Genomic DNA, 26,537 nt, shown 5'->3' on the forward strand with positions numbered 1-26,537 from the left:
AACCATGAGCAGAGTGTTGATTATAATAATCTCCAAAATTTCTATTTGGCAATAAGGATGGTATCTGGGGAACAGGTAATCACACAGGCACACATAATGGATACTTCTATAGGTATTTATTTGTTCTTATTTATTTCTTGCTTTCCTCATAATTTGAGCTTTCCCATGGTGTTACTGTGACTGCTGTTTTCCTGAGAAGTCCAAGGTATATAAGAATGAAAGCTGACAACATGAATATATTGGAGTACATATTGCAGGGATCACTAAATTTCAAAAGTTTTTATTTCTACAAGACTAATTTTCCTAAGCCCAAATTCTGGGTTTTTTTCAGATAGATCTTATTTACCCAATTGAGGCATCCTCATTCCCAATTTTTGTCTTCCAAGGGAGACCCAAAAGTGTGATTTGATCATTTCTTCATTGAAATGAACAATTTTGTTTAAATTAAATTATTGATCCTCTTGACAGAGAACCTGTCTTTTTTGTTTTCCCTCCTCAAATTACCCTTTAATGCCAAGAGATCTTCAAGCACAAGGAACTGAGCAGATAATAGATGACTAAAAAATATCAAGGAATCCAACCTCAAAAAAATTTACTGAAGTATTCTTCTGCCCCCCATGCCTACAAATCACGTAAATGTTTGTTCGCACACCCTGAGCCCTCACAGTTTCAAAGACCACAGATAGCAGCTGTGGAATGAGATGTAGACTCATCCAGCAAGGTGCACTCCAGGCAATACAGCTTCCACCCCATGAATTATTTTCACACTGGCAGTGAAGCTGTTGCCAGCTGTCTCAGCATTCAGTTTTACACAGCTCTGTGTCTGGGCCATTCTTCATTCAAGCAGTTCCTGAAACATGGCAAAGCAGTTGGATGTTTTCCCCTCCCAGCCATCAGCCCTAAGTGATGGTGTCTTCACAATCCATGCAAGTGCCTCCCCTCTTCTCACCTACAAGCTGCTCTGGAGTGTCTGTCCCCAGACTGCGCACAAAATGTTCATTATTACAGGCTCCAACAGGAGCTTTATTTCATGGAGTGTTTCTGGCTGCAGCCTCAAGCTCATCTTGTCCAGCCAAGACCCCTTGTAGTTGGAGTTGACATCCAATACAATAATTACACTGAAAATGTATCTGCCTTTGCAACACAGGAAAAGTACACTAGCTTGTCCACACACCTGCTGTGGCACCCATTAGCAATGTACTGCACTTCTGACAGCTTATAGCAAAAGGCCAAAATTGTCAACAAAAATAAAGATCCATTAGACCAAGGAGGCACAACACAGCAGTGTATGAAAGGAGCTTCCCCTTTATTGCTGCATTATTAAATCACAAAGCACTGGACCACTTTAATACATTGCTTATTACTGCAGGTTTTCTTCTGCCTTCACTTATGCAAGGGAAGACTCGTGGATATATTATTATTATGATTGGTATTATCCCCTGCTGCCTGCACCACTCTGTACAGCAGGCTATCCTGCCTAGTCCCATGGGAATGATACATCTGGTTTCCATCAACAGCATTTCATTTATTGACTCTTTTTTTTTTCTTTAGTATGCTGTTTATATTGGAAAGGTAGTCAAGAGACCTGTTTCTCTACTGAGCCAAACATATTTTCTTTACTATTTCTTAATGCATTAAAGTGATCTGGGAATTGACTTTCTTTCTTAATCCAGCAAGGCATTGAATCTCTTTTTGCTGTTTCTCAGATGAAACCTAAGTCCTACCATTGTAGCAACACAGGGAGAATTAAGGTGTGTGAAAATTCTAGGAAGGATGGAAGGAGGAAGGGCTCAACTGAGAGATCTGTTTTCCCAGCCCCTCCCATTGTAGGAAGATAAATACTAAGAAGAAGGGTACCAGACCTTTTATAACTGCTGTAGCATATTGTTTAGTTTCCCTATGGAACAAGGAGCACACACTCTAAAGGATATTTTATTTTTGCATTGGCTGCCAACCATCATATGCAATGTTTAGGCTTCCAGATATTTTATAGCTAGCTTTCAAAATCCACAGTCTGCAGAAGTCAAGTAATAAAACTGATGAAGCAGATGGAAAGGACAATATTTTGAACACTATTGTAGTAATTCATGGCTTAGTAAAATAAAATGAACTTCACGGCCTTGGGGTACTCATAAATCTCACACAAAATTGTCCAAGTCTGCAGCAAGGAATGGGTGGATATGGACCGAGTCTTTATTAAGTATCAGCCCCCATCCTCTGCAGCACTTCTGCTGTTGTGAAAGATGGGTTGTCAGATGAGGTAATTTTCTGCATGTTTGAGAGTCCTTGATGGCTAAGAATCTTTTCTTATCATGCTTTCAATGTTGTGGAACTGTAATCTTCTTGCTATATCTAAGGGAGTCTCCCCATCCTGAAAGAAACACAGGAAATACATTGCAATATGACAGATATGGGTCACATACAAAGGATTTCCTAACTTTGCCACCTGTGTAAGGTCTCCTGTCACTTCTGCTCTAAAATAAAGGTTTCAGTACATGCTGGGCCTATACTGCTCTGGCTGAAGAAAGGAATAGAGACCTCCCCTACAGCAGGGAAAGCCTTTCCACTGTTCCCTGGGAGTAATATCCAGATGTATGGAGCCCAGCTAAGATTTGATTTCAAGAGCAACATAGGTAAGACACTGCTCACCTTAACTCAGTAGTGCAGATACTCCCAGGTCAATACTGATTTGGGCAACACTTGAGCTGTTCTGGTGACAGAAGCAGATTGACTTAGCCTCCCAGAAGAAGGGTGCTCAACAGCACAAAAACTACCTAGGAAGACTTCTATCCTTGCCCTGCAGCCTACATCTTAGGAACAACTATAAAGTAGCTCTGAGCTAAGAAGAAAACAGGAAACAAATTGGCTGCCAGGAAGATGTGCACCCTTTTCTTTAAACTGCTGTGCACCAGCTAAGGCCTACAATGTACCTACTGGCTGACCACCATGATAAGCAAATACATTTATCAACTTCACCTTCTTACCTGATTCTTTACAGAAGTGTCTGCATGAGCTTCAAGCAGTAAAGGAATGACTGCCTGGTTTTTCATTTCACAAGCATAGTGAAGGGCTGTGCTGCCAGACTGAAGGGAAATGGAAGCAAATTAATTTTATTTCTATTACTTCTTTAGTAGAGCTTAGGTAAGTAGGACTACCTGTAGGCTATCAGATTCCTCCTAACAGCTGGATGCAAAACACACATACCATTTCCTGTCACAATACACTACAAGGTTAAAAAAACACATAACCATGAGAAAAACAGGATCAAAAAAATTAATTCCTTCCCTGGGATACAACTGCTAAAACAGGCTTGATGCATTAGCAGGAAACCAGTAACTTCAGAGGATCACATGAGCTTGACCTCAGAAACTACATCTTAAACAATACTGTTTGCTTGCACTTCAGTGTTTTAGAATTTCATTGCTGATAAAATTAGTGTTTCTCCTTTTCCACCTTAGAGAAGAGGAGCTCTTTACCTCACCCAAGTAGGATGGTGGATACACAGCTCTGTATAGACATAGATACATGGATACATAGATCAGCATGGATACATAGATCAGCACACTCTGAAGACTAAGACACAGGGTCTTGCCCTATAGCCCACAACTCTGTTCCAGTTCAAAATAAATGCTGGTAAACTCAGATGCTTATATCACTAGAATCTTTACAGATTATTACTAGAATCTTTACTAGAATACAGGGGTATTTAATACATAAGTACCTGAGCCCAGCTTGCCTGCATGCTCTTATGAGGGCATTATTCAGAAAGGGAGGATTAGTTGATCAGTGGGGAATTATTTCTGTATACACTATAAATCTGTTGCCTGAGTGTCAAGCAGAAACATTGAATCCTCCTGGTATATTAGTTAGTTCAGTCCCTGATGCTCCTACTCCAGCTATGCTGCTAGAAGGTTCTGTAGTCTGTTTTTAGTATTGTTTCCTTCCTGTGAGCCACATTTGCATTTGTATAAAGCCACTTACAGAGTCTGTAGCATTCACATCGACTCCAGCTCTAAGCAACATCTTGACCAGGTGTTCATTCTGTTTTGTCTTTGAGACCTGTTGGTGCCAGGGAAAGAGTAACACAGTGAAACAGTTAATCTGCATATAGCCTTAAGTATATTTGTGCTAAATACCATGGGTTTTTTTCCCAGAAAAGAGGCATGGTCTCTGGGAATGTCAGACTGATGCAGTAATACAAATCTGTTCCTTCACCAGTTACAGTCACAGCAAAATTCCTTCTGTTGAACACACTCAGTCTTGCTTTAAGAAAGCAGCCCATATTCTGTAGAGGTTCCTGGCCTGAAACACTGCCAGGAAAAATGGCAAGGGAAAGGTAGAGGGTCATTCTTGCTTCCATCCAGACTCACCATGAGAAGGTACCCAATAAGCATAACTGGCATGAGGATTATGATGAGCACATAGTCAAGGAAGGTGAACCGTTTCCTCACAGCATAGTGCAGGCAAGTGCAGTCCTTCTAAACACAAAGCAACTCTGATTAGTACCAGATTCAGTGAACCCACTTTGATTAATATTGACTAGAGTAGACCATTTTAAATTCCACAAGCATTCTTTTAGACTGTCTAATAGGAAATCTCCTGTGATTTTCAAGCAGAAATAGATACATGCATCTTGCTTCATTCAAGTAGAAGCACATTTAGCACATAGAGGGACATGGAAATTGGACTACACATGCAAGGAGGATGTGGGATCCAAAGGATTCCATGTGTGTGTTGGTAAACTTGGACCTGGCTACAGAAATGCAAAGGATAGAGTGGGTATGTGGCTGTTGCTGCCACACAGCAAGGTAAATCAGCAGGAGGAATCACCACAGCCCTCCTTCTTATGGAGGTGCTGGCTACTGAAGCAAGGATATGTGAGACCTTAGGACATCGCTTTTGGGACATCAGGGAAAAACAGGAAAGCAGCAAAGACCACTACAGACTCCTATTGAGAACAGAGCTTTAAAAAATCTTTGAATATTGAATACCAAAGCAACTAAAGGGCAGTCTGCAAAGTTTTGTGCTACAGTGTTAAATTTGTTACTGGTTGTCAAAATGGAGCTGGACACAGGACTCCAAAAAAAGCAGAGAAAACTTTTAGTTCCACCTGTTTCTCCACATATCCTCAGTAGGAAACAAACTTGAGGTTTGTCTGTGCTTTCCAGTGTCCCCACTGGCACTCTCAGAATCTGAAAGAACAGTCCCACACAGGAGAGTCAGTGGCCACTTACCTTATTTCTGAGGTTGACATCAGCATGTTTCCTAAGAAGATAGTTAACTATCCTGTTGTTTCCTTGTCTACATGCACAAATTAAGGGAGTGTCTCCAAGGAAGCTGTCCTGGACATTCAAATAATTGCTGTTGCTCTCCAAAAGGAGATGAACTTTGTTGAAATCGTTGTTATAAGCTGCCTGGCAGATGGGCTGAAGTGAGAAGATAATATTCATCAGCACGTGCTTCACTAAGACATCCATACTTGCCGTTCTGGCTGACTCCTCACACACCCCAAAACACTTGACAGAGGCTGTAGTTCTTGGTGCCTTCCAGAAGATGGTGGTAGGAGATGCTCCTGCAGCTCTACACAGTCCCAGCCCCAAAGTCACAGCCTTTGCACAGTGGAATGGATTTTCTGTCCATTTTGGATGCTATTTCTATAATCCAGGAAATAAGTCCTGTTTATTTGCAGCCATTAGCAAAAAACCCCCCAAACCAGCTTCCATTCTGGCGGGAGTTGGTCACTGTAGTAAGCAGCAAGCAGGGACAAGCCCCTGTGCCTGAGTTCACCTCAGGATTTACCTCTGGCTGAGCAGAATGAGCCACTCCTGACTCATCCATTCCCAGAAGAGAACCACACTTCAGGTGAGAGTTGAAAAACCAAGCCCCACCAATGTTTCTTTTCTAGACCTTGAAATACCTAAAAAAAAAAAACCATGCCAGTGCATGCCCACGGTCAGACCCTGCTTGGCCTTTTTTTTTTGAGAACTGCTTTCTGGTCAGCTTTTCACTCAATATTTCTACACATCCTTGACCTAAACTGCAATTCCTTCCCTCTCCAGTAGCAAGAATTCAGACTAAGGAGAAGCTGAGAAGGGCAGGAGTACTGCAGGTTTCTAACAGCCTAATACAGGCAGAAACTAACATTTAGAGGTGAGGCAGACTGGTAGCATTTGAATTCTCCAGACAAAAACAGAATAAGTCTTTCTTTTCTTTGGTACTGAAGATTTTACCCAACATTTTCCAAAACAGACATTTCTTTAAATATTAGCTGTAATTTTTCCTCTTCAGTCTCCTTTTTTTCACATCCTAAATATTCTATATGAAAAAGATCTAGTCCTGATCTCTGAGCTCTTTCCTCACTCCTCCAGATTGTTCCCTTCTCTCTGTCCTCCCCTCTACTCCTACACCTTCCTGCCTTAAAAATATTATCTTATTTACACATTTTCAGCCAAACTTTGATTTAGAAAACGGGTTTATCTCCAGCATAATTACTGCTTAGTTTTCTGGACAGCTGCATAAGAGAAGTGATTTGTTTCCAAAGAAAGTATTTACATGCTTACCAGACCTTGCACCACTTCTTGTTTTGTTTTTATTATATGAGTCAAAAATCTACAAAGAACACATGCCATATTTTAAACTTGCACATCTGTCTGTATTTGTATAGAAGCATACATATACAATTTGGGACTTTGCATTGAACCAAAACCAGAACTGCTTTAATGATTTTGGGGAGAAAAGCCTCTTTCAAACCCCTTTTGGTGTGATTTGCACACAGGTGCCATCTAAAAGATCAGTTTTCTCTAGAACCCTGCTCTCTGTCATGTTGGTGTCTAGTACTCTATCTTCATGTCCAGGAGAGAGAAGATCCTGTGGAATCTGTCTGCATCTCTGATATCCCTACTACTCTTTTCTTAGATATTGCTTTGCTTATTTAAAGGTGCAAGAGATTTGCTCTTTGGTTGAACATCTGTTCAAATCCCAGTCATTTACCATACAAATTTGCTCCTTCCTAAGCTGGTTTTGCTCATTCAGCAGCTCAAGGATATGGGTTTTTTGCTTTTCTTTCTGTACTGCCTCCAAGACTTGTACTTGCTGGGTGGTTGAACCCAAGGCATTTCTGACTGATGCTCTCATTGATCCATGGGATCTTTTTCTAAACCTTCCACTTCTGCTGAACTCAGTTCTAGAGCCATGAACAATGATGGCACACAGACCACTCCCTAAGAGTGGTTATTTGGGGTGAAATCATGCACAGAGCCCAGCACACATGAGTCACAGGTGCCCCTTCACCTACTGAAACCAGCTGCTCCCAGAAAACATCCAGGGCACAGAGAATGCAAGGAAGCAGTTCTCATCCATTCCAGGAACTAATACCTGGGAAACTGATGTATTTAAAGTGTGATGTATTTAAAGTATGATGTAAAGTAAAGATGCATTTTGAATCATTATTATTCCCCCGGAATGGGGGTACTTTGTAAAAATTATACTGTCTGCATTAACATGTTCTATTCATATTAAAAAAAAAAAAAGACAACAAGGAAACACAAACTTTTCTCCCATTTGTATGGGATTTTTGAGGCCTATTCTGCTGGTTTGTATTCTTGAAAATACCTTTCAGTCAAAGAAAGGTGAAAAGTCTCACAGACCAAACTTGTAATATATCTCTCAAATTGTCCTTTCCATGGCTTGAAAAGCAAACATAGTAGCAGAATATTTAAGTAAAGGGACAAAGCACTACCAACAACTATAAATTCATTATATTGATATCAATAACAATAAGGATTCAGAAAAAAATGTGTTAGGAAAGTATAAAGATAAGAAAAAATACAAATAGGTGACAATCAGCTACTTGTCCAAGAAAGGCCAATGCTATATTAGATAGTGTCTCTCACAGAAAGAGGTGTTATAGAAGACACTTTACTGGGATGGTGTGTAGAGTTCTTGTCATTTGTGTCCTAAAATGAGATCAGACCATGGCAGGAGCATGAAACATCTCTACAACTGAGGAATATGAAGAGTCTGAAGCAAAGTTGATTTGCTTAGCTGGGTTAGGGAGATACATCACCGTCTTTGGTGCTCCAAAATAAAGGGTCAGTATTAAAAAAGACCAATTAATTTCAAGGAACATGATAAAAAAGATAATACATCTGACCAAGAAATTTAGCATGAAAATTAGAAACAGATTTGTATTCATAAGCAGAGTCAAGTAACAAAACAAGCTTCCAGTAGCAACAGATTGGACACAAAACCTGCCTGGCCCCAGGCTGGGGCTTGAGCATGTACCAGGATTTCTGTGGTTGTGAAACCTCAGCCACAAAACTCTTTTCCACCTCTCACTTTTGTGGGTTGTCACTCTGGCAACCCTATCTAAAGGAGGACTAACTGTGCTTAAGACGGTTTTAACTTATCCTGGAGGATAAGGGACTGGAAAATCTCACTCTGTTTTCTACGGTGTTAGAAGATTGCCTCAGTAGTGATACAGCCAGTTTCAAATTTGTTTATGGTTATTACTGTTGCTATGTTATTGTTATCCACTCATCGTACACAAGAGAGAAATAAACCTATGGGATAGTTCTCAGAATACCTGAGCTTCATGTGCCAGGAGCAAGCTATACCCAAAGAATCCAAAGTTCGTGTCTTGTGATCATGTCTGTGGAGTCTCCTTTAGCGACGTGTGAGAAGAGAACATAACAACAAATTCTGAAGAAAGCACAAGTGAACTGAGTTCTCAGCTTCTGGAGGAGTGGTTTGCAGTCCAAGACACAAAGTGGCTTCTCTTGCCCACACCACATCATTTATAAATCCCAGTGTCCTGGCTGTCCCAGGGAACTCACAGCACACCTGGCCCACCCCCATAAAGCAGCAGGGCAGAGCCAGCACTGGCACAGCAAACACTGCACCCCACACAGACACGGGCTCAGCTCTGAAGGGAGGGGGAGCAGGATCCACAACTCCAGCTCAGGCAAAGAGGAGGAGAGGGCCTCTGTGGAGGATCTGGCAGCAAAGCCCTTCAGCTCTGCTCTCATTCACACTTCTGCAGCACCACCCAGCATTCAGACACGCTGCACTGGATGAGCCTGACAGTGAGACTCTGCACAAAATGTACAATGGAAGGGATGGAAAAACCAGAATCACAACCCCAAACACTCCTTTAACCCTCTCCAGAGGTGCCTTTTCCCAGCCCATCAGGGCTAATCATAAACTAGAGCACAGTCTGCCCAGCTGAAAAAAAAAAGCAGTGGCAGACACTGGAGAATGGAAAGTATAGTTTGAAGATTAGATATGCCAATAATTGAGTGTTTAAAATCTCTCTTTCTCCAATACTCCTTCTTCTGCAAGCCCTTTAGACCTGAATTTATTTGTCCAGTATAAAAGGCTTCAGGGAAGGTGAGAAATACTCACAGGACGGGCAAGTGTTTTCATGCCTGAGAGCACTCAGTACAAGATCACCAAAAAAGTGTTGCAAGAAAAGCAATAACACTTTCACTATCAGAAAGGGAAGTTATAGAACCAATTTTTTAAATTTTTTAAAATCAATTGTGGAACATGATTGATGCTAGATCCTAGTAGTCTACCCAGATCCAGATGAACCACCACATCTGAACCTGTCTGGTGTTTTCAGAGTTTCTTGCATCACCCTCTGCTCAGCTTTGATGAGCTTAGTGATAAACCTCCAGCTACTTAGCAAGTTCTGCCACACAAGCAAAGGTTAAAGGCACAGTATGAAGGACAAAGCATTCAACCAATAGAGAGGAGGTGAAGGTAAAGCCTGTCTTGCAACTTGGAGAGCAATTTCATATGCGATTGCTTCCTCCTTTAGAACTCCAGGGGATTGCCTAAATTACATCAAGTCTTTGCAATTGTTTAGAAAAAAGGAAAACATTTTGCAATGTCAAAATATTCTGAACCAATCCATAGTCTCTTCCTTTTGCACTAAAATTATACAAACAGCATGCTGTGAACTTAACAGGAAAGTCTAAATTATGTTTAGGATGCCAAGGAATACACTAATATCTAAGTAAGTTCTGCTTCTCAGAAAAGGCAACCTACAATTCTTTATTTTCAGTTCCCTAGCTTTCTATCCTGTATAATTTACATAATTTACCATATGAACCATAATTTACGTGGAAAACTGTTTCTCAAAATGTTTAAAGAGAGAAAATGAATTTATATGAAAATATCAACTAATAAGCATGAGAAACATGGACTGCATTTAAACATTCTTTAAAAACCTGTGTAATTAAGCTAGGCAACACTGATTTCCACTGCAATACTATCCCAGAGTAGCAGATCTGGAGAGACGCAAGAAATCCTTTCAGAAAAAGCTACAGTCCTTTCAGCTGATCACCCTATGAATGCACAGATTCAAGTTCTTTGTAATACTGAAAGAGGAGAAGATGCCTGATTTCACTGAATAGCTTTTTGAAAATAAAAGGATGGCTTTCAGCATAGAAATGTAACCTTTAAAACCAACAGCCATGTAATGCTACCTCCAGAAAAACAAACACAGTGCAACGCACTCTTTTCACAGTCACAAAGGACCAAATTCCTCATTTGTCCCCACATGTACAAATGGGAAATTTAGAACAGAATATGTTTAGGTAGAATTTATTCTAAAGTACAGGAAAATATTAAATGAACTGTAGTTTGGGGACAAACCCATAAAGATAAGGTAAAAAATAATTCCCTTCCTAAAACAATATGGGGGGCATGAAAGGTTTTCTTAGTCATTAACTTTATTATCTGTATTCAGTGTAAGCCAAGGAGCTGTCTGCTTTTTGCAAAGCTGTTTGTCACTTGCACCATGTTCAGAATTGTTCTGATCTCAACACAGAACAACAGAAAATGTTGAACACATACTTTGTGAAACCACGATAATTATGCCGGTTAGTGGCATTTTTTTTTTTGCTTCTATGAACAATACTACTGACAGCTTGTAATAGACAAAGGAAAACATTTCCAAAGGGAAAAAACTTCCAGATTGCTATAAGCCTGAGTATGGGAGGCTGCGAAGGGAACAAACCAAGCCCAGTGAATATCCATACCTTGAACAGCGTCAGTAACTGCAGAAAATGGTCACGTACCTCTGAATAGAGTATCCCCATGCCTATTCTTCACTCTGGAGTTCCTTCTTGTTCAACAGCCCAACAAGTTACCCTCACTTGAAATGTGCTCGAGCTTGTTTGAATCTGGTTAATAGTTAACGTGAAAGTATCACTTTTTCTTAAGCTGTGTTTCCTCTCAGTGCTTTCTACTTAGTAGCATAAAACTATTGTCTTCAGAAACCCAACCCAGGGAGGTAAATGTGAGAACAGCAGCCTACGGGAGACTGATGGAACAAGTTACAACACAGAAGCATTTTCCTTTGTCATTTCTGCAATAACATCCTCAGTTACCTAAAAAGGAAAGTAGCAAAACAGGTTGAGGAGAGGAGGGAGAGAGAAGGGAAGGAAGTTTCACAAGTAAAGAAATGGAGGAGTGAAAAAAATAAAGAGCATGAAATATAAAACTTAAAATAAAGAAGAATTGTACTTAGTTTGCCACCCAAGCTGCTCTTGACTAAAATACTTTCCAAACCTTCTGCAAGAACACCTCAAATGCCTGTCAGGAAAAGGGAAGCACCTAAATCCCACGCCTTTAATGAGAACTCCCACTAATTAGCCTCTCACTCTTTAATTAAACAGGCCAGCCGCTTTCATCACATTGGCTCCATCTTCTCTTTCTAGCCCAGCCCAACCACTGAATATGATTCACGTCTACCCTGATAATTTTATATGCTAACTGGGAGAGAATTATTGCTGATGGCCCCGAGGATAAGATGCTGATGGCATTTCTGTACTACACTCAGTCTTTTTGAGCAAGGCATGTGTATTTCAAATTTCTTCATTCACCTCAAAAATGCCTTTTCCTTTTATAGTTTAAATCACATTTCATATATTTCAAACAAACTTTTTTTAAAGTTTTAAAACATATTCATGTAAGTATGCATCTTAAATCCAAGCCCTCTGCCTTACATTTGAGAACTTCTATTTCCAAATAATTTTCATATTTATTCTCAGTGAGGTGGAGGACCATATCAAATTTCTTATTCTATCTCCAGCCTTGTCTCATTAAAGTAGTACAACATTGCTGGCTGTAGTGTTCTTTTGCTGGCACCAGTTCTAGCCCAGTCAGTAGCTGTTTATCAGAAGAAAGTTAGGCTGGCAGGTGACAGACACAGACACAACACCTACCTGTGACAGGCTCACTGGGATCCTCACAACAGCCTGGCCTTCAAGCAAGTGCTAAATATCACGTTGGACTAAGGACATGGAAGAGTGAGTAACACCTCAAAGGTGAAAAGGGCTTCCTCACCAGTATTTCATTAAGATCTTCTTCACATCAAGATCCTAAGATATTCACATCCTCCTGCATCTACCGACCAGCTTGTTGGAATTTATAAACTACAACCTGTTGAAAGAAATATTGAATCATCACTAAGATGGTACATAAAACAACTTAGCAGTTTAATTAATCTCTTCCTAACAAAAATAAATAAAAGTATGGTAATCTGAAAAAGTATTAGAAAAAACCCAACAAATAAACAGAAAACCAACAGAACCAACAGAAAAAAAAAAAGAAAAAAAGAAAAAAAGCAAAAAAGCAAAAAGCCCATCCTCTCCAAAGCAGAGCGATAGCTTCAGGCAACACTTACTTTTCCCAAGAGAGAGTAAATTACCATTTTAATCCAGCTTCACATCCCAGGTCTTCTTGAAAAGCACTGAAGTGACTACTTTGGTCAGAGCTTCAGCTGAAGAACAGTCAAGCACCCCAACTATGATGAGATATGAAACTCATGCAAATGTATATGGTCACAGGTTCACTTCTGACTAACCTGTTGCTTCAGTGCTTTTTGCCATACTTGTAAATGAAGATTAGAATCCTGAAAAACTTTTTTTTTTAATATGAATAAGGGTTTTTTTCTCCAAAGGGTGCCAAGATAGTGCATAGGCAAACTGTCCCCTATCCAGTCTGTGAAGGAAACATGATTCTTACTTCCTGACAGAATTCAACAATACTTCAAAAGTTTTATGTGAGCCAGAAGGGAAGTAAATATTTTTCATAAGAGCCTTCACCAGGGCACTAATAAGGTAAACTAATTTTTTTAAACTAGATATCGATAGCTTAAGAACAGCATTATTCAATAAAAGTCACAGAAGATCATTTGTCTCTTTAAATTCCAAGCACTAGAATTTGTATTGCCACAAATCCCATGAGCCACGTTACACTCAGGAAAGCAGCCTGTGGCTTGTTGGAGTCGTGTGTGCAGAGCAGTCCTCCCAAATGCACATTCCTGAGATATGCAGTCCTGGAATGGCCAGTGTCTGCACAAGAGGGACCCTGACACCTCAGAAGACTGTTAACCACTTGTACAACATCCTTGCAAGGTCCCTTGCACCTCTGCTGCTGGACAGGACTGACTCAACAGACCCAACAAACACAAAGAAACCCCTCCATGGCACGGACCAGAGCCTGTATTTTGTAACACTATACTGAGCTCATGCTAAGTCCAGCTCCAGGCCTGACCACCTGGACCTCAGTTTTGACACAGCATTTTAAAACAGAATACTTACTGTCTCAGCTTCCCTGGTTCTCTATGTAAGGGCAGCCCATCCTGGGAAGTTTCTGTTTCTAGGCTTTGTGGGGTTTATTCTCTGTTTATATGCATTACTTTCCTTCTCTTTTCCCTTTTCAGATGGGCTAACATATCTTTTGCTCTTCACTTGGTTCCCATCAACAATATCAGAAAATATATCATCCATCCTATATGCCACCACAAGGTGATATAGGTAAAATGTTGCAGATCATTCCCAGCTGGCAATTCTATAAAACAAAAAATGTAGGATGTTGTAATCGGGAATAGAACAAAGTCTTCTATATTTCTTCTAAGTGGGTGTATCAGACCTGCTGACCTGTGATGCTTTTCATTGAGAAATTAACTTTTGGTGATTACTTACAAGCAGAATTGTTTCTGTGGTGACTCTCAGGTAGGTTGTGTTTACTAAGAAGTACTTACTCCATTCATTTTCCTAGGCAAGACAGCATATCATTAGCACCCACGTTTCAAAGAATTTGCAGCATCAAGAAGCCAGGCCAGTTTCAGTGAGGATCAAGCCCCCCAGGCTGACTTCAATTAATTCAGTGGTTAAGCAGGGGTCTCTAATATATTGTGTTCACAGAGTTATGGAGGTGGCTTGGAAATAGTAAGAATTAGTGTTAGCACCCTCTCTTGACTCAAAGTTTAAACAACGTTTTCAAACTTAATTCAGTTCCTGAGAATCCCTACAGAAGCTAGGTAATTCAGAGCAAACTCTTCTTTGTATGTTGTGGGGCTCACACCTTTCAAATCACTTCTGGTTTTATTCTAAGATTATCTAACAAAGAAGGATTGTCCCAAGCAATCAGCAATTCAGAAAACAAGCATCTGGTGTGGAACCAGTGACCAAAACAGCTTTTGTACTACCCTCAGCAGCAGAGATCATAGTCACAGCTAGAAAGTTTTGAGAAAGATGGATCCTTCCTCCTTTTTATCCAAAAATATAGTAGTTACAGCACTTAGTAAGACAGGTAGCAGTACAGATAAAGATCTGCCACAGCCTCAGGGAACAAGAATAACCAAGTTCCTCATAAGTATTCTAATAACAGGTTAGATGCCTCTTTACCTCACCAGATCCATGGTGCAATTTGGTCTTTCAGAATTCATGCAACGGTGCTATTTATCATAGAAAAACTCCACTCCTTAAATACTGCCAAACAAGCAGCACCTAAACATGCTCTCCTATGCATGCAGATCTCACACAGAACTCCTGCTGCTCCTTTTATTGGCACAAGCTTCTGGCAGTGAATCAGCAGGAGACTGACCAGGAACAGCAGCAGGAGGGGCAAGCACAGGAGCCAAACCACAGGTAGGTTTTTTTACATGCATCCAGGCTCTCTTTCTCCCTTGCCTGTCTCCATGCAGATGTGCTGTCCTGGTTCTGTGCAGCTGGTTCTCAGAGCAGCCAGCCTGCCATCCTTCCTGACTGCTGAGCATCAAAGGGCAGGTGTGCCAGAGGGGGAGAGGAAAAGGCCTTTGGCCCATGCAAATGGGAAAAAGGAGTAACTGATGGTTTCATTTTCTTCTCCTTATTTTTTTCCCCCTAAGGATGTCACTGTGGATGCATGGAAGTCTCACCATTGAAAGCATGTACATAAATTAAATAAATCTTATAGCTGCAAAAGCATTTGGGTTTTCCCCATAAGTTAACACAGAGATTCTGACACCTGCTAGCCTGGTGTCTTTCTGTCCCATTTATACTGTATGTGAAAGCCATATGACTCTCTCAAGAGTACACTGATGAATTTCTAGAAGGTTTAAGGTTTGTTTTCATTAATACAAGAAACCTTCAGAAATGGCATTTTTGAATGTATCTTTCAGGCATCTTCCTCTACCTTTTTTTCCTTTTTAAAAGATTTCAGTTATTTCCAGTTTGCCATGGTAAATGTCACTCTTTGGCATTGTTTTGTTGCATAAAAAGACTAGATTATTGTTCAAAGCCCCTATGACTTGGCCATTGAAATTAATGAGACAGCTGTGTGCCAAGCCTTGGAGTTGATCGGTGCATTATGTCTGATTTACAAAGCTTTCATATTCAGAACAGTACAGAGAAATTTGCACACCATAAAAAAGGTAATAATTTAGCTACTGTATAGATTCATCTTTAGTACAAACTGTGACTTATGCTGAACTTTTCCAGTTTTTCCCAAACAATGCAGAAAAAGAGGAATGTGTTTTTTACTTTTGTTTTAACTAAATAAAATAGCAGAAAGCAGTGGAATATATACTCTGAAACTGTGCTTCCAGAGCACACAGGTAGGAGGATTTCTGTTGTATTGACAGAAGAATTGGAGTGTTCTCCTACAAAGTGGATAGACCACAATGAGTTTGGATTTCAATATAAAAAATATAATATTACATTTATATATATTCTAATAATATATAATGATATATGACTTTTATAGTATATCTATCCATCTATCTATAATATTCCAATTCTGGCTTAATCCAAATGTTGTAGTCACTCAAGGGATATGATAGATTTAATGAAAAATGAAGACAATTGACAACACACTCACTCCCTCCCTCCCTCCTAAAGAAATTCAGAGGAAACAAATAAATTTTACCTGTCCTTTCCAAACCCCAAAACCTTAATGATCTTCCCCATGGTGGTTCAGATAAAACACTCTGGGTTTATGACCTGTTCCATCCATGCTAATTACAAAGGTGGCTACAATCAAAAAGCAGGGCTTAACTACACAGAGAGCACTATGATTTCTGCTCAGACAAGCATTATTGTGAGCACCAGACAATGCCTAAAATCCAGGAAGATTCAGCCTTTTCTCCAAGAAAGACAGATTTTCAATAGAAAAGACCATATGTAGAGAGAAAGGAAGGTACTCATCACAAACTAGCATTAATGTCATATAAACACAGGACCCCAGGTTGGTTCCTTCTCATCCTGGAGCCTTTGACTCATTTGTAATCCATATTAAAAAGGAAAACTGTAGACAATCCTTCCTTTACACAGGTACTTAGTCTGTCAGTCCCTGGGGAACAGACCTTGGGCAACCTTCAGGAGACTCTGCTCTTGGGTCCTCCTGTGGAATTCCACACCGCTCTCTTCCTAAGGAGCAAAGAGCAACGTGCTCTTCCACACAGCCCCAAGATGTGGTGCCTCCTCGTGCTGCTCTGCTCCCAGGGAATTGCCTTTTCAGCAGGATTCACAGCAGCCTCCACTGCAGGTGTTGACACAAGCCGCTGCAAGCGCCGCAACCCGGAATGCTTCATGAATGTTGTAAGTTGGGTCACCTTCTTTCCTTTCTTTCTAAAGCATCTCTACCACTAGCACTACCACTGACTAACAGTGCCTACCAGGGGGCTAAAGTTCCCTTCAAAGGGGTCCCTCCAGCACCACAGACCAAGAGGAAATGTCGATGCTCCTATCCAAACAGCCTGAGCTAGAGAGAATTCCTTGCAGTGGAAACAAAGGCTGGCTTCTAGTCTGAAGGCCTGCCCTTCTGTAACAACCTCTTTGCCTAGTACAGTGGAAAGGGTGCTTGTATCCCTTCTTCAAATAACAGATTCTCAAAACAAAAACCCTTGCTGTAAATCAAAGATTTCCTCACTGTGGCAGCAGTGTAATAGGTGGTGCTGTGAGTCTGAAATAAGAGATCCACCTTCCATGGCTTGCTTAACCACACTTCGGCAAGAAAGGATTCACTGTGGATCAGATACAGATACAGCTGCATATTTACTCTCTGGAAAGGTACAACCTTGTTGTGGGGAGAGTGGCAGCTTCAGACAAAGTTCATTAGAGAAGCCCTTCTGTTGAGCCATGAGGTGCTGAAGGGACCCCCTTGATTTCTAAACTCCTTCTCAAAGAGGAGTTTGGGTGCAGCTGAATCCTGTCTCAGCCTCTGACTCTCACTGCTGAAGCCTAAGGAATTATAAAAGTGTGATTGAACCATTCTACAGCTTTGTCCTGTAGGACTAACCATGGCAAACCAGATATATTTATATAAAAAATAATGATTTATTATAATCAATTATTAGACAAAAATACCCTAATCAGAATTTTTTACTATACAGAAGAGTAGCTAAAACTACTGGTATAGGGTAATATAGCTCAGTGCATTATATCAAAGCAATCATATAAAAGCAATTGTATTAAAGCTAGCAAAAAGAAGCAATTATTAAAGTAGAGATTGATGTAACCCTCACCCATACCAACATCTGTGGGCAAAATCTCTTTTGCTCAGCCTCTAGGAGTAACTTTAAGGGGCATCCCAACCCAAAGGAGAAATCTTCATACACACTCCAAGAAGTGTTTATATTAGGAGAACTTAACCATATGAAAGTGGACTGGGCAATGAAAGTATAAAGTGATTGATTACCAACCTTATGCCTGTAGGTTGGCTTAGCAGTTTATCTTTGCCAGATCTTTGTCTCATTATCAGGATGCTAATTTGGGGTTGATGTGTCAGACCTGTTTTAGCATAATTCAACACCAACAGGAATACATGATGCTCTTTCTCAGCCTACCACTGATAGCTTGCAAAATAGGACATTATTTGAGTGGTTTGACCACATTCCAAGGCAGAATATCATAATACAGATGTGTCACCCTTGCAAAACAGGATAAACTATCTCCCAAAAGGTTAGTCACTCACATTGCCCCATAATAGGGAATCAAATTCCAGATAACTACCATCAAACAGGTCTGATGAAGACTTTACCACATCCTGCTACTCTTATAAATCTGTGTAGTGCTTGAGTGCCACAGATACAGCAATTACTACCATTTGAGTGATATTAGGCATTAAGTAGAATACACAAACCACTTTACAGAAACCAACCCCAACTACTCTCGCCGCTGTTTGCATCCTCCAGCCTCCATGACTACAGCATGGCAGCTTTAGGATCATCCACAAAAAAGAGAGACCTGGGGTTTGCTTTCCTGCAGGAATCCCTGTCCCTCCCTACGAGTACAACACAGAGCAGTAGAAAAAGGCTAGCAACATGCTATCACATTTATCTCCCTGGCATGTTCTTGGCTAGCTTCACATTCCTGGGCAGAAGCAGTCTCCAAACAGTTCTTATACCAATATCTTCACTGTAAACGCATGATAACAAACTCTCCTCTGGCTTCCCACAGAGTGAAATTATCAGATATCATGGATTCCCCAGCGAGGAATATGAAGTTCCAACCGAGGATGGATACATTCTTGGTGTTTTCAGAATTCCTTCTGGAAGGAACAGCCACAATACAGGTATGACATATAGGATATAAGGACAGTCTGAGAGCCAACTCTCACATGGATTCCCCATCCTTCCCCTTTGCAAATGCAAAGTTCCATATCTTTCCATCTCAGCAAGGGTACCGAGTCATTCAGCCTAGAATGGGGCCTGAATTCTGTATATTGGCTAAAGCACTCCTGCAAAACCAAAATCTGAACCCCACATTTAAATACACATTACCTATTACTATTTCAGCTTAAGAAAATCTCTTCTGTTGTAGGAAAGAAGCCTGCAGTCTTGCTACATCATGGTTTTTTATCAGATTCTATTCACTGGATTGCCAACCTGCCCAACAACAGCTTGGGCTTCATCCTTGCAGATGCTGGCTATGATGTCTGGTTGGGAAACAGCAGAGGAGACACCTGGTCTTTAAAACATAAGACCCTTAAGCCCTGCCAGAAAGAGTTCTGGCAGTTCAGGTACTATTTGGAGAAAGAATTTCTGAAGAAAGCAACTATCAGGGAAGTAGCAAGATTAGGCAGTTGGTATTAGAATGCACAACCTTTCCCCTTCTGGCTAGATGAAAAAAATTCCCTTCTAAATTATATGAAAACATGACATGTTTTCATATAGTCTGACTTCAAGTGGGACGTGCAACATTTAAGGAGACCAGACAAACTCTTTTCCACAGATGCAGCCACTCCTGGGCATATCAGGGAGGTCATAAGAAGGAATTGGCTGCATGAGCTGAATTGGCTCTTCTGGAATCAGCACACACAGAAGCAAAGCTGGAAGTACTCAGGTCACCTTTGCTGGTTTCTGTGGGAAAAGGCTTCCAAAATTGGGAGGCATCTGTCACCTTGAAGTCTCCCACCAGACACCATGTTCCAAGTGCAGAAAGGATAGGAGACTGCTCAGCTCAGCCTAGAAATCTGATCTACCACAACTGATGTTATCTGAGAGGAAAATATTTCTCGTAACCCATGCAGGTGAAAGCCCTGATTAAATTCAGTTCCCCATGGGCTGCAGCTGTCAGGTGAAGCTGGCACCTCATGCACACAGAGCCCAGGGCAGCAGGCAGCCAGGCTGCACAGCTGCACCCCTCTGCCCACTTCCCCAGCTCAGGCAAGGATGCAGACACAGGATGTGTGCAACCTCCTCCTCCAGTGGCTCCTGCTCGGTGCAATGAACAAAACTCACAGTCAGTAACATAACTGACAACACTGTGATAGTCAAATTGTCTGCCAGATTTTTGTGTTTCTCCCCACAGCTTCGATGAGATAGGTAAATATGATATTCCAGCAGAGCTGAACTTCATCATGAATAAAACTGGACAGAAGGATGTTTACTATATTGGTCACTCGGAAGGGTCAGCTGCAGGTAATGTTAGAACAGTCAGTGTTGGTGTTTATGATTTATAGATAAGGTCTGTGAGACTCTGGGGTTTATGTCACAGTCTACCATTGTCCTTTTACAAAAACAAACTCAGAAACAGAGAATATGGGGGGAAGTGGCATTATTAGAAAATCATTTTCCTTTCTTCCCATGCACATTCTAAGAGTCTTTTCACAGAATTAATAGTTCAGACAAAATCACCACCTTCTTTGTCTTGAGATAATTATGTCAGCCAATCAAATCCATCAGTGGAGAAATTTAAACACATTCAGAAAACAGGATGGAACAAACCTTTTTTAGCTTTAGTGTCTTCCCTTATACTCTTCCTTTATGTGTGAATTCACTTTCATGCAAGTTTGTGCTTAATTACAAGGAGAAGATTTATTCTTAATCTTCAGATAAATTTTGTATTGCTGAATGGCAGCATACACATGTACAGTCTTTTAGAGACTGCAAACTGAGAAACTCTTTATTTTGAATTCAGAGAACTTCAGAGAGAATTTGAATTTCAAAAATCTAATTAATATAACTTTTCAACCAAAACTGGCCCTAACACAAAATTATCAGTTCTGACAAAAGCAATATGAGGACATGCTCTAATGAGCTTGTATCCTTAGAATGAACTTTATCTTCCAAATAAAGGTTTTAAGCAAGAATCAAACATTCTCCTTAGGTCTGCAGCACAGAAATGGAAAACAGCCAATGGGACGCTAACCTAGTCTCATTCCTTTGCTGCCTACTGCTTTTTTATTTATTTGGTCTGTGGACATCTCTTCATCAATTTGACTTCTTTTTCTGAGCTTGCAGGCTTCATAGCACTTTCTACTTATCCTGATATGCCTCAGAAGATTAAAGCATTCTTTGCTTTGGCACCAGTGACCACCATCACACATTCTACCAGTCCTCTGGTAACAATTGCACTGCTTCCCCAGCCACTGATCAGGGTAAGGAATTTCTCCTTCTAAAGAGAAAGACTTAATTGTCTGCTTTGTCTCTACTGGACTCACTCAACCTGAACTTTTAAGGGGTGCTCAGTTAGAATTGAATTCAGTGTATCAGACTTCAGACTTTCCAAAGAGCTAAACTGCAAGGTTTCACATGGTGTGGCTTTTGCAATTTCTTTAAGGTAACAGGCAAACTTTCACCATTGTTTATTTAAGTCAAGTATTTCTGAAGAAAGCTTTCAAAAACCAGAACAAAAGAAATCTAATATAGTCTACTAAATCTAGCCTTAAGGACTAATAAAAACCACAAGTAAAATATTTCACATCTTAATTTTTTCAGACATGCAGAACATTTATGCTTGTAAAGTATTTACTTTTAAAGTGATAATTTAAACTTAAACACCAGAAGGTGTCAACTTAATAGAATTTGCTGGGAATGTGGAAATCATGCGTGCTATACTTTATGTGAAACCACAGAAGCACATCCTATTTCTGTCCATGCTACACCCATGATGTGACTATAGAGCATTCAGCTCTACACCCTTCCCATTTGTCTCATTTGTCTGATCCCTCTTTACTTAGGAGTGGGACTCACAGTACAGTTTGCACCTGCCAGGAAAAGGTATTAGGGCAAAAAGGGACTTCCTATATTCTGCAGCCATCAGTGCAGCCAACTTCCTTTCTCACTGAGATGAGGACACTAAAATCAGATGGATAGTGACCTCCAGCATTTGTGTCAAGGAGAAGGAGGAACATGTGCTCTGCCCTTGGGAAGAACACTGTAAAGGATAGTGGGATGGCAAGCAGTTTCAGCAATCTTGCCTCTTCTGAAGAGGCAAGGCCATTAAAGGAGAGAGAGCGACTTGAAGAGGGAGTTTACTGCATGAGATAATCTTGCAACAGCTAAGTAAAGTTTTGCACTTTTCCTGCCCTCAGTTACTACTTGGCTGCAAAGGAGCTCTTCAATACAATGAGCTGATGAAAGGACCTGTAACACAGTTCTGTGCATGTCTGGGGAAAGTTTGTGGCAACATCTTCTGCTACCTGGTCGGGGGCATGATACAAAACATGAACACGGTAAGCACCTCCCAGAAAAGCTTCATACAAATAAATCTGAAGCTTTGAAGGGCAACTGGACAAAGATCTTTTTCTCTTTTTGCACAATTCATGTATTTTCCCTCCTAAACAACAAGACATCTGACTCCTCTGAACATAAGAGATGGTTTCTTTTTGCTTGCTACACATTGAAACATTTCCAGCCAAAACTCAAAGCTCTTTCTCCACACTTCTCCCAGCAGAAAGATTGCATTGCTTTACTCTGGCTGCTACCTCTTGTTCTTACAGACCTTTCACATGTCTGTTCTCCAGTCACCTTTCATCTCTCAGACTATTTAACAAGTGTACCCATAAAAAGCTCTCACACACACAGCTTCATTATGCCCAAGAGAACTGTAGAGAATCTTTCTCTACTGATTATGCACAGCCCTATTTAAAAGCATTATACAAATCATACAAACTGAGAAAACAAAGGCCATACACGCTTCTCAAATTATGTTTTCTCTGTGTTGAGAATGTTGAAAAGATTATCCCAAAGATATAAAATCCCATGTACTCATTCCTACTGTAAACTAGTGTATTTGTGAATCTTTCCTCAACTTCCATTTTTATATCTGAAGAATATCCTATAAAAATGGGGTATGTAGCAGTTTGTGCCTCAGGGTCTTCACAGCTTTATTCTGTCACAGCACTGGATCTCTGCCTTCACAACACTTCTGCTTTGTCTGCAGAGTCGAACAGATTCATACACGGGACATTACCCAGCTGGAACATCGGTACAGAATGTTATTCACTGGCACCAGGTATAACTGTGCTGACACATAAACACCTTAGCATGGCTTTTTATGCAACTGGCAGCCAACAGGGCAATCCAGAGGTGACAGATCTGGAAATCTGCCCATCACATCTTCTCACCTGTCACAGAGGGAGCCCTGTTCCCCATGGCTCACCAGATCATTCCCCCAATTTCCCCTTTGGCACCAGGCTCTGAGATTTCCCCAGGGCACATCACACCTCTCTTGACTCTAATGGCTTCCAGCCTTCATCCTTATTTATGGACATGTGTGCAGAAAGCTGCAGAAGTGAATACAAGCACAGTCTAGGCACTTGGCAGGTGGGATAAGTGAGAACTTTACAGTCAGGGATGAACCAGACAAAGAAGGGATTTAGGTTAAAGCTCATCTCCCAGAGGGTTAATTGCAGCCCTGATTACCTCCAAAAGCCAGTTTACTGCACAAATGCTTCTGCCGGCACAATGGCAAAATGGGGAACTGCCTCTTCTGCTGATACCTCATGCCACTTTCAGACCTAAGATTGCTCTGCCTAGGCTCCAAATCAGACCAGGGCAAGATGGCATTGGCTCAGAAACACACCACCCTATGGGAACTGTGAACTTAGGTGAACCCTAAGGGAACTGTGCCACTTACAGCAGCCCTTAAATACATATGTGCTGCTGCACATCCCCTGCCTAAAATTCCTGGTATCCAGAACAGAAACCCAGCATCCAGAGCCAGAAAATAGAGATGAGCTAGCAGATTTCTATCATATCCTCAGTTACTTAGAGGTTTAGATTAAAAAAATGCACACACATTATCAGTAAGACAGGTTAACCCTTTATTATTTTGAAATTCCTTTTAGACAAATCACAGAAAACAAGAGTTTAGTGCTAAAGTAATCACACTCAGCTCCCAATATGCTTGCATGCAGTTCAGAGCCTCTGATATCATTGCCACTACTGTGAGCAGACCAGAGCAGACCAAGTAGGCACAAAAAGTTGAGGATTTTGAGGAGGTATCCCAGGCTAGTGAGAGCCCTGACACGGTCCTGCATCACAAAGAGCTACATTAGCTAACTAAAGAGCCAATTAAATAGGGCAGCAAGGCTCTAATAACTAAACATAACAGGGGGTGGTGGCTGAAGATCAGGAGAAAATGTTAGCAAGGGGAAAGGTGGTGAAACCACTTATCCCACAATCCCTCCTCAGTATCCCTGGAATCCTGTCTACTGCCTGAGACTTGAGTTCAATCATATGCAAGAAAAAAACTCCTGCACTCTGTCTCTTAACATTTTCATTTTATCTGTCCTTGTTACAATATTAACAGATAAAATATGCAGACCGATTTCAAGCTTATGACTATGGCTGTAAGGAAAACATGAAGAAATACAACCAGGTAAGGCAATTCATTTTTCTGAGAACTCATCCTTGGGTCCTGGCAAAACTAAGAATACAAAAATTCATATATTAGCACCTTGAATGCTACAAAAAGAAGGGAAGGGTGGTCTTAGGTAAAGCTTCATCTGAATCTAATAGTCATAATTGTCAGAGTCTATTCACAAACACGGCACATACAGATTCTTGCAGCCTCCCCTACTGATGCAGGGATGTGTCCAAGAACATATCACTTTACCTGCCATTCCCAAAAGGCCAGGAGTCCAGGTCCTAGACTGGATAAGTACAGAGCTCTTCCCCAAAAATCCTCAAAGTCTGCATTTCAGTTAAACACAAAAATGGGGATGAAAAGGGAAAAAAAAAAGAAGTGGAAATGCATACCTTGGTTTTCAGAGGCTACTTGCTGTAAAAATTAAACTTAAGGGGTGGTTCATTATGGCACAGTGGAGACTTCTGAGGAGAAGTATCCTGTATGGGAAAAAGGAAACAGGCAAAATTTGGTGTGTAGGAGCTTTATTTACTGTGTAGTCAACACCTGAAAATGCTCTGCTCCTCTTGCAACATTTATAACTCATCTGATTATTTTTTGAGGTTTGATCAGATCAGTTGACTTGTAGAGTGCTTTGTGAGTCAGGGCAGGTTATTTCATGGGTGGCACATTATTTTGCAAGTGGATAAAGATCCCAAGGACACCTTCCTTCTCAGACACCTTGCATACACACATACAGTCTTTAAATACCTGATGTTTAAACTTTGAAATGGGCAATGTTTTACTCCCAGTATTGTGGAAGGTTAGGAAATGTCCCAAAAAGCAGTCAAGAAGAAAGATAACTGAACTGTCCTTCCATAAGAGTAAGTTTCAAAACATCTTGTGCATGGTCCCTCACTGACAAATAACCATCCTGCACTAAGGCTTTTGGTTCAGATCTCAGACAATCTCCATTTTAATCTTCTGTGTTTCTTTAACTTCTGTGATGACAAGCAAGGCAGGGAATGGGGTTAGGGTAATGAGCAGTAAGAGGGTGACCTTCATCCTTATGGTTTTACTGTAGGCAGTGCAGAAGCAAAAGACAAAGAGAGGTGCTTGCACAGAAACCTTTCTCTAAACACAACTTTGATACAGCAGCATTCACTCACGTCTCCTCCCTGTCTTACAGACTGCTCCTCCTGAGTACAAGATAGAGGAGATAAAGGTACCAACTGCTGTTTGGAGTGGTGGACAGGACAAATTGGCAGATCCAACAGACATGGCAAGGCTTCTTCCTCGGATCACTAATCTCATTTACCATGAGCATTTTCCTGCATGGGGACATCTTGATTTCCTCTGGGGCCTTGATGCAGCTGAGAAAATGTATCTGAAAATCATTGAATTATTAAAAAAATATGCTTAGAGTGCTACAGAAGGATTTAATTCATGCAGTAGAAACTCCAGATATTTCTATTTAGCAGTTGATTATTGGGATAGATATAGAGGTTTACAAACTACTGACAATTGGTTTGCAATATTTTTACACTGATTCCTTTGGCATTACACTATTTTGGTGATTGCAGAAGAAGCTGAGGTACATGTGAATGACCACTGAAATTATAAATATATTACATAGAACACTTCAGGGATCCCTTACTTTGGAAGATTTCAGGTTTTTTATGACTGATTTTGCAAAGATGTCATTTTCTGTTTCCTTGTTGATCTGCACTACATATTTCACTTGAGACAAAGGTGATTTCCCCTGAAAACCCAAAATGGGAGGTAATTTCTCTGTTTACTGAACTTTGCTGAAGTTGAATCATCTGTCATCCTGATAGTGTTTCACCTGTCTTCCTCTCCTCACAATACCAACAGCAGCAAGGAAGACCCAAAAGGTTTTCACTTGTAAAACTACCCTAGCATCTAAGCAAACAGGAGTTGGCTATACTGGCCCAAATACAAGAAATCCAACACCATAACATGTATGTCAGAGAAAAAGCACCTGACTGTTGGACAGATGCAGATACCCTCTTACCCTCACACTAACTAATGGTTTGTTACCCCTCTTACTACAAAGAGCACACTGTCTTCATGCTCATAACCTGGGAATAGCAGCAAACCGTACAAAAAAGACAACTGCATCCATCCCAATAAATATTACTGCCACCATCAGTAAACAAGTTGAAG

General features: G+C 40.7%; 2 protein-coding genes across 2 annotated transcripts; one reads left to right on the forward strand and one right to left on the reverse strand.

Annotated features, from left to right (window-relative positions):
* Window positions 1-2,293: 2,293 nt before the first annotated feature.
* Window positions 2,294-11,175, reverse strand: ANKRD22 (ankyrin repeat domain 22). The gene is made up of 6 exons (XM_066554542.1): window positions 11,085-11,175; window positions 5,235-5,426; window positions 4,371-4,478; window positions 3,982-4,059; window positions 2,985-3,083; window positions 2,294-2,371 (listed from the first exon to the last, which is right to left on the reverse strand). Exons 1-6 carry the CDS (start codon window positions 11,103-11,105, stop codon window positions 2,294-2,296), a joined length of 576 nt encoding a protein of 191 aa, XP_066410639.1. The 5' UTR covers window positions 11,106-11,175.
* A 5,570-nt stretch (window positions 11,176-16,745) lies between these two features.
* Window positions 16,746-25,773, forward strand: LOC136559768 (lysosomal acid lipase/cholesteryl ester hydrolase-like). Its single transcript, XM_066555156.1, has 9 exons — window positions 16,746-16,874; window positions 18,735-18,849; window positions 19,098-19,296; window positions 20,088-20,197; window positions 21,020-21,156; window positions 22,093-22,233; window positions 22,944-23,015; window positions 24,315-24,383; window positions 25,540-25,773. Exons 1-9 carry the CDS (start codon window positions 16,746-16,748, stop codon window positions 25,771-25,773), a joined length of 1,206 nt encoding a protein of 401 aa, XP_066411253.1.
* The last annotated feature ends 764 nt before the right edge of the window (window positions 25,774-26,537 follow it).

The sequence above is a fragment of the Molothrus aeneus genome, chromosome 8 (assembly GCF_037042795.1).
Source record: "Molothrus aeneus isolate 106 chromosome 8, BPBGC_Maene_1.0, whole genome shotgun sequence".
Lineage (NCBI taxonomy): Eukaryota > Metazoa > Chordata > Aves > Passeriformes > Icteridae > Molothrus > Molothrus aeneus.

What these genes read in the sequence shown, in the direction of transcription:
- LOC136559768 (XM_066555156.1), top strand. Translation starts at nt 16,746, where the DNA reads ATGTGGTGCCTCCTCGTGCTGCTCTGCTCCCAGGGAATTGCCTTTTCA. An exon ending in AAGGAACAGCCACAATACAG is followed by an intron (nt 18,850 to 19,097) that starts GTATGACATATA and finishes CTTCTGTTGTAG; the next exon opens with GAAAGAAGCCTGCAGTCTTG. An exon ending in AAAGAGTTCTGGCAGTTCAG is followed by an intron (nt 19,297 to 20,087) that starts GTACTATTTGGA and finishes TTCTCCCCACAG; the next exon opens with CTTCGATGAGATAGGTAAAT.
- ANKRD22 (XM_066554542.1), bottom strand. Translation starts at nt 11,105, where the DNA reads ATGGGGATACTCTATTCAGAG. An exon ending in TTATTGGGTACCTTCTCATG is followed by an intron (nt 4,060 to 4,370) that starts GTGAGTCTGGAT and finishes TGGCACCAACAG; the next exon opens with GTCTCAAAGACAAAACAGAA. An exon ending in ATGTGAATGCTACAGACTCT is followed by an intron (nt 3,084 to 3,981) that starts GTAAGTGGCTTT and finishes ATTTCCCTTCAG; the next exon opens with TCTGGCAGCACAGCCCTTCA.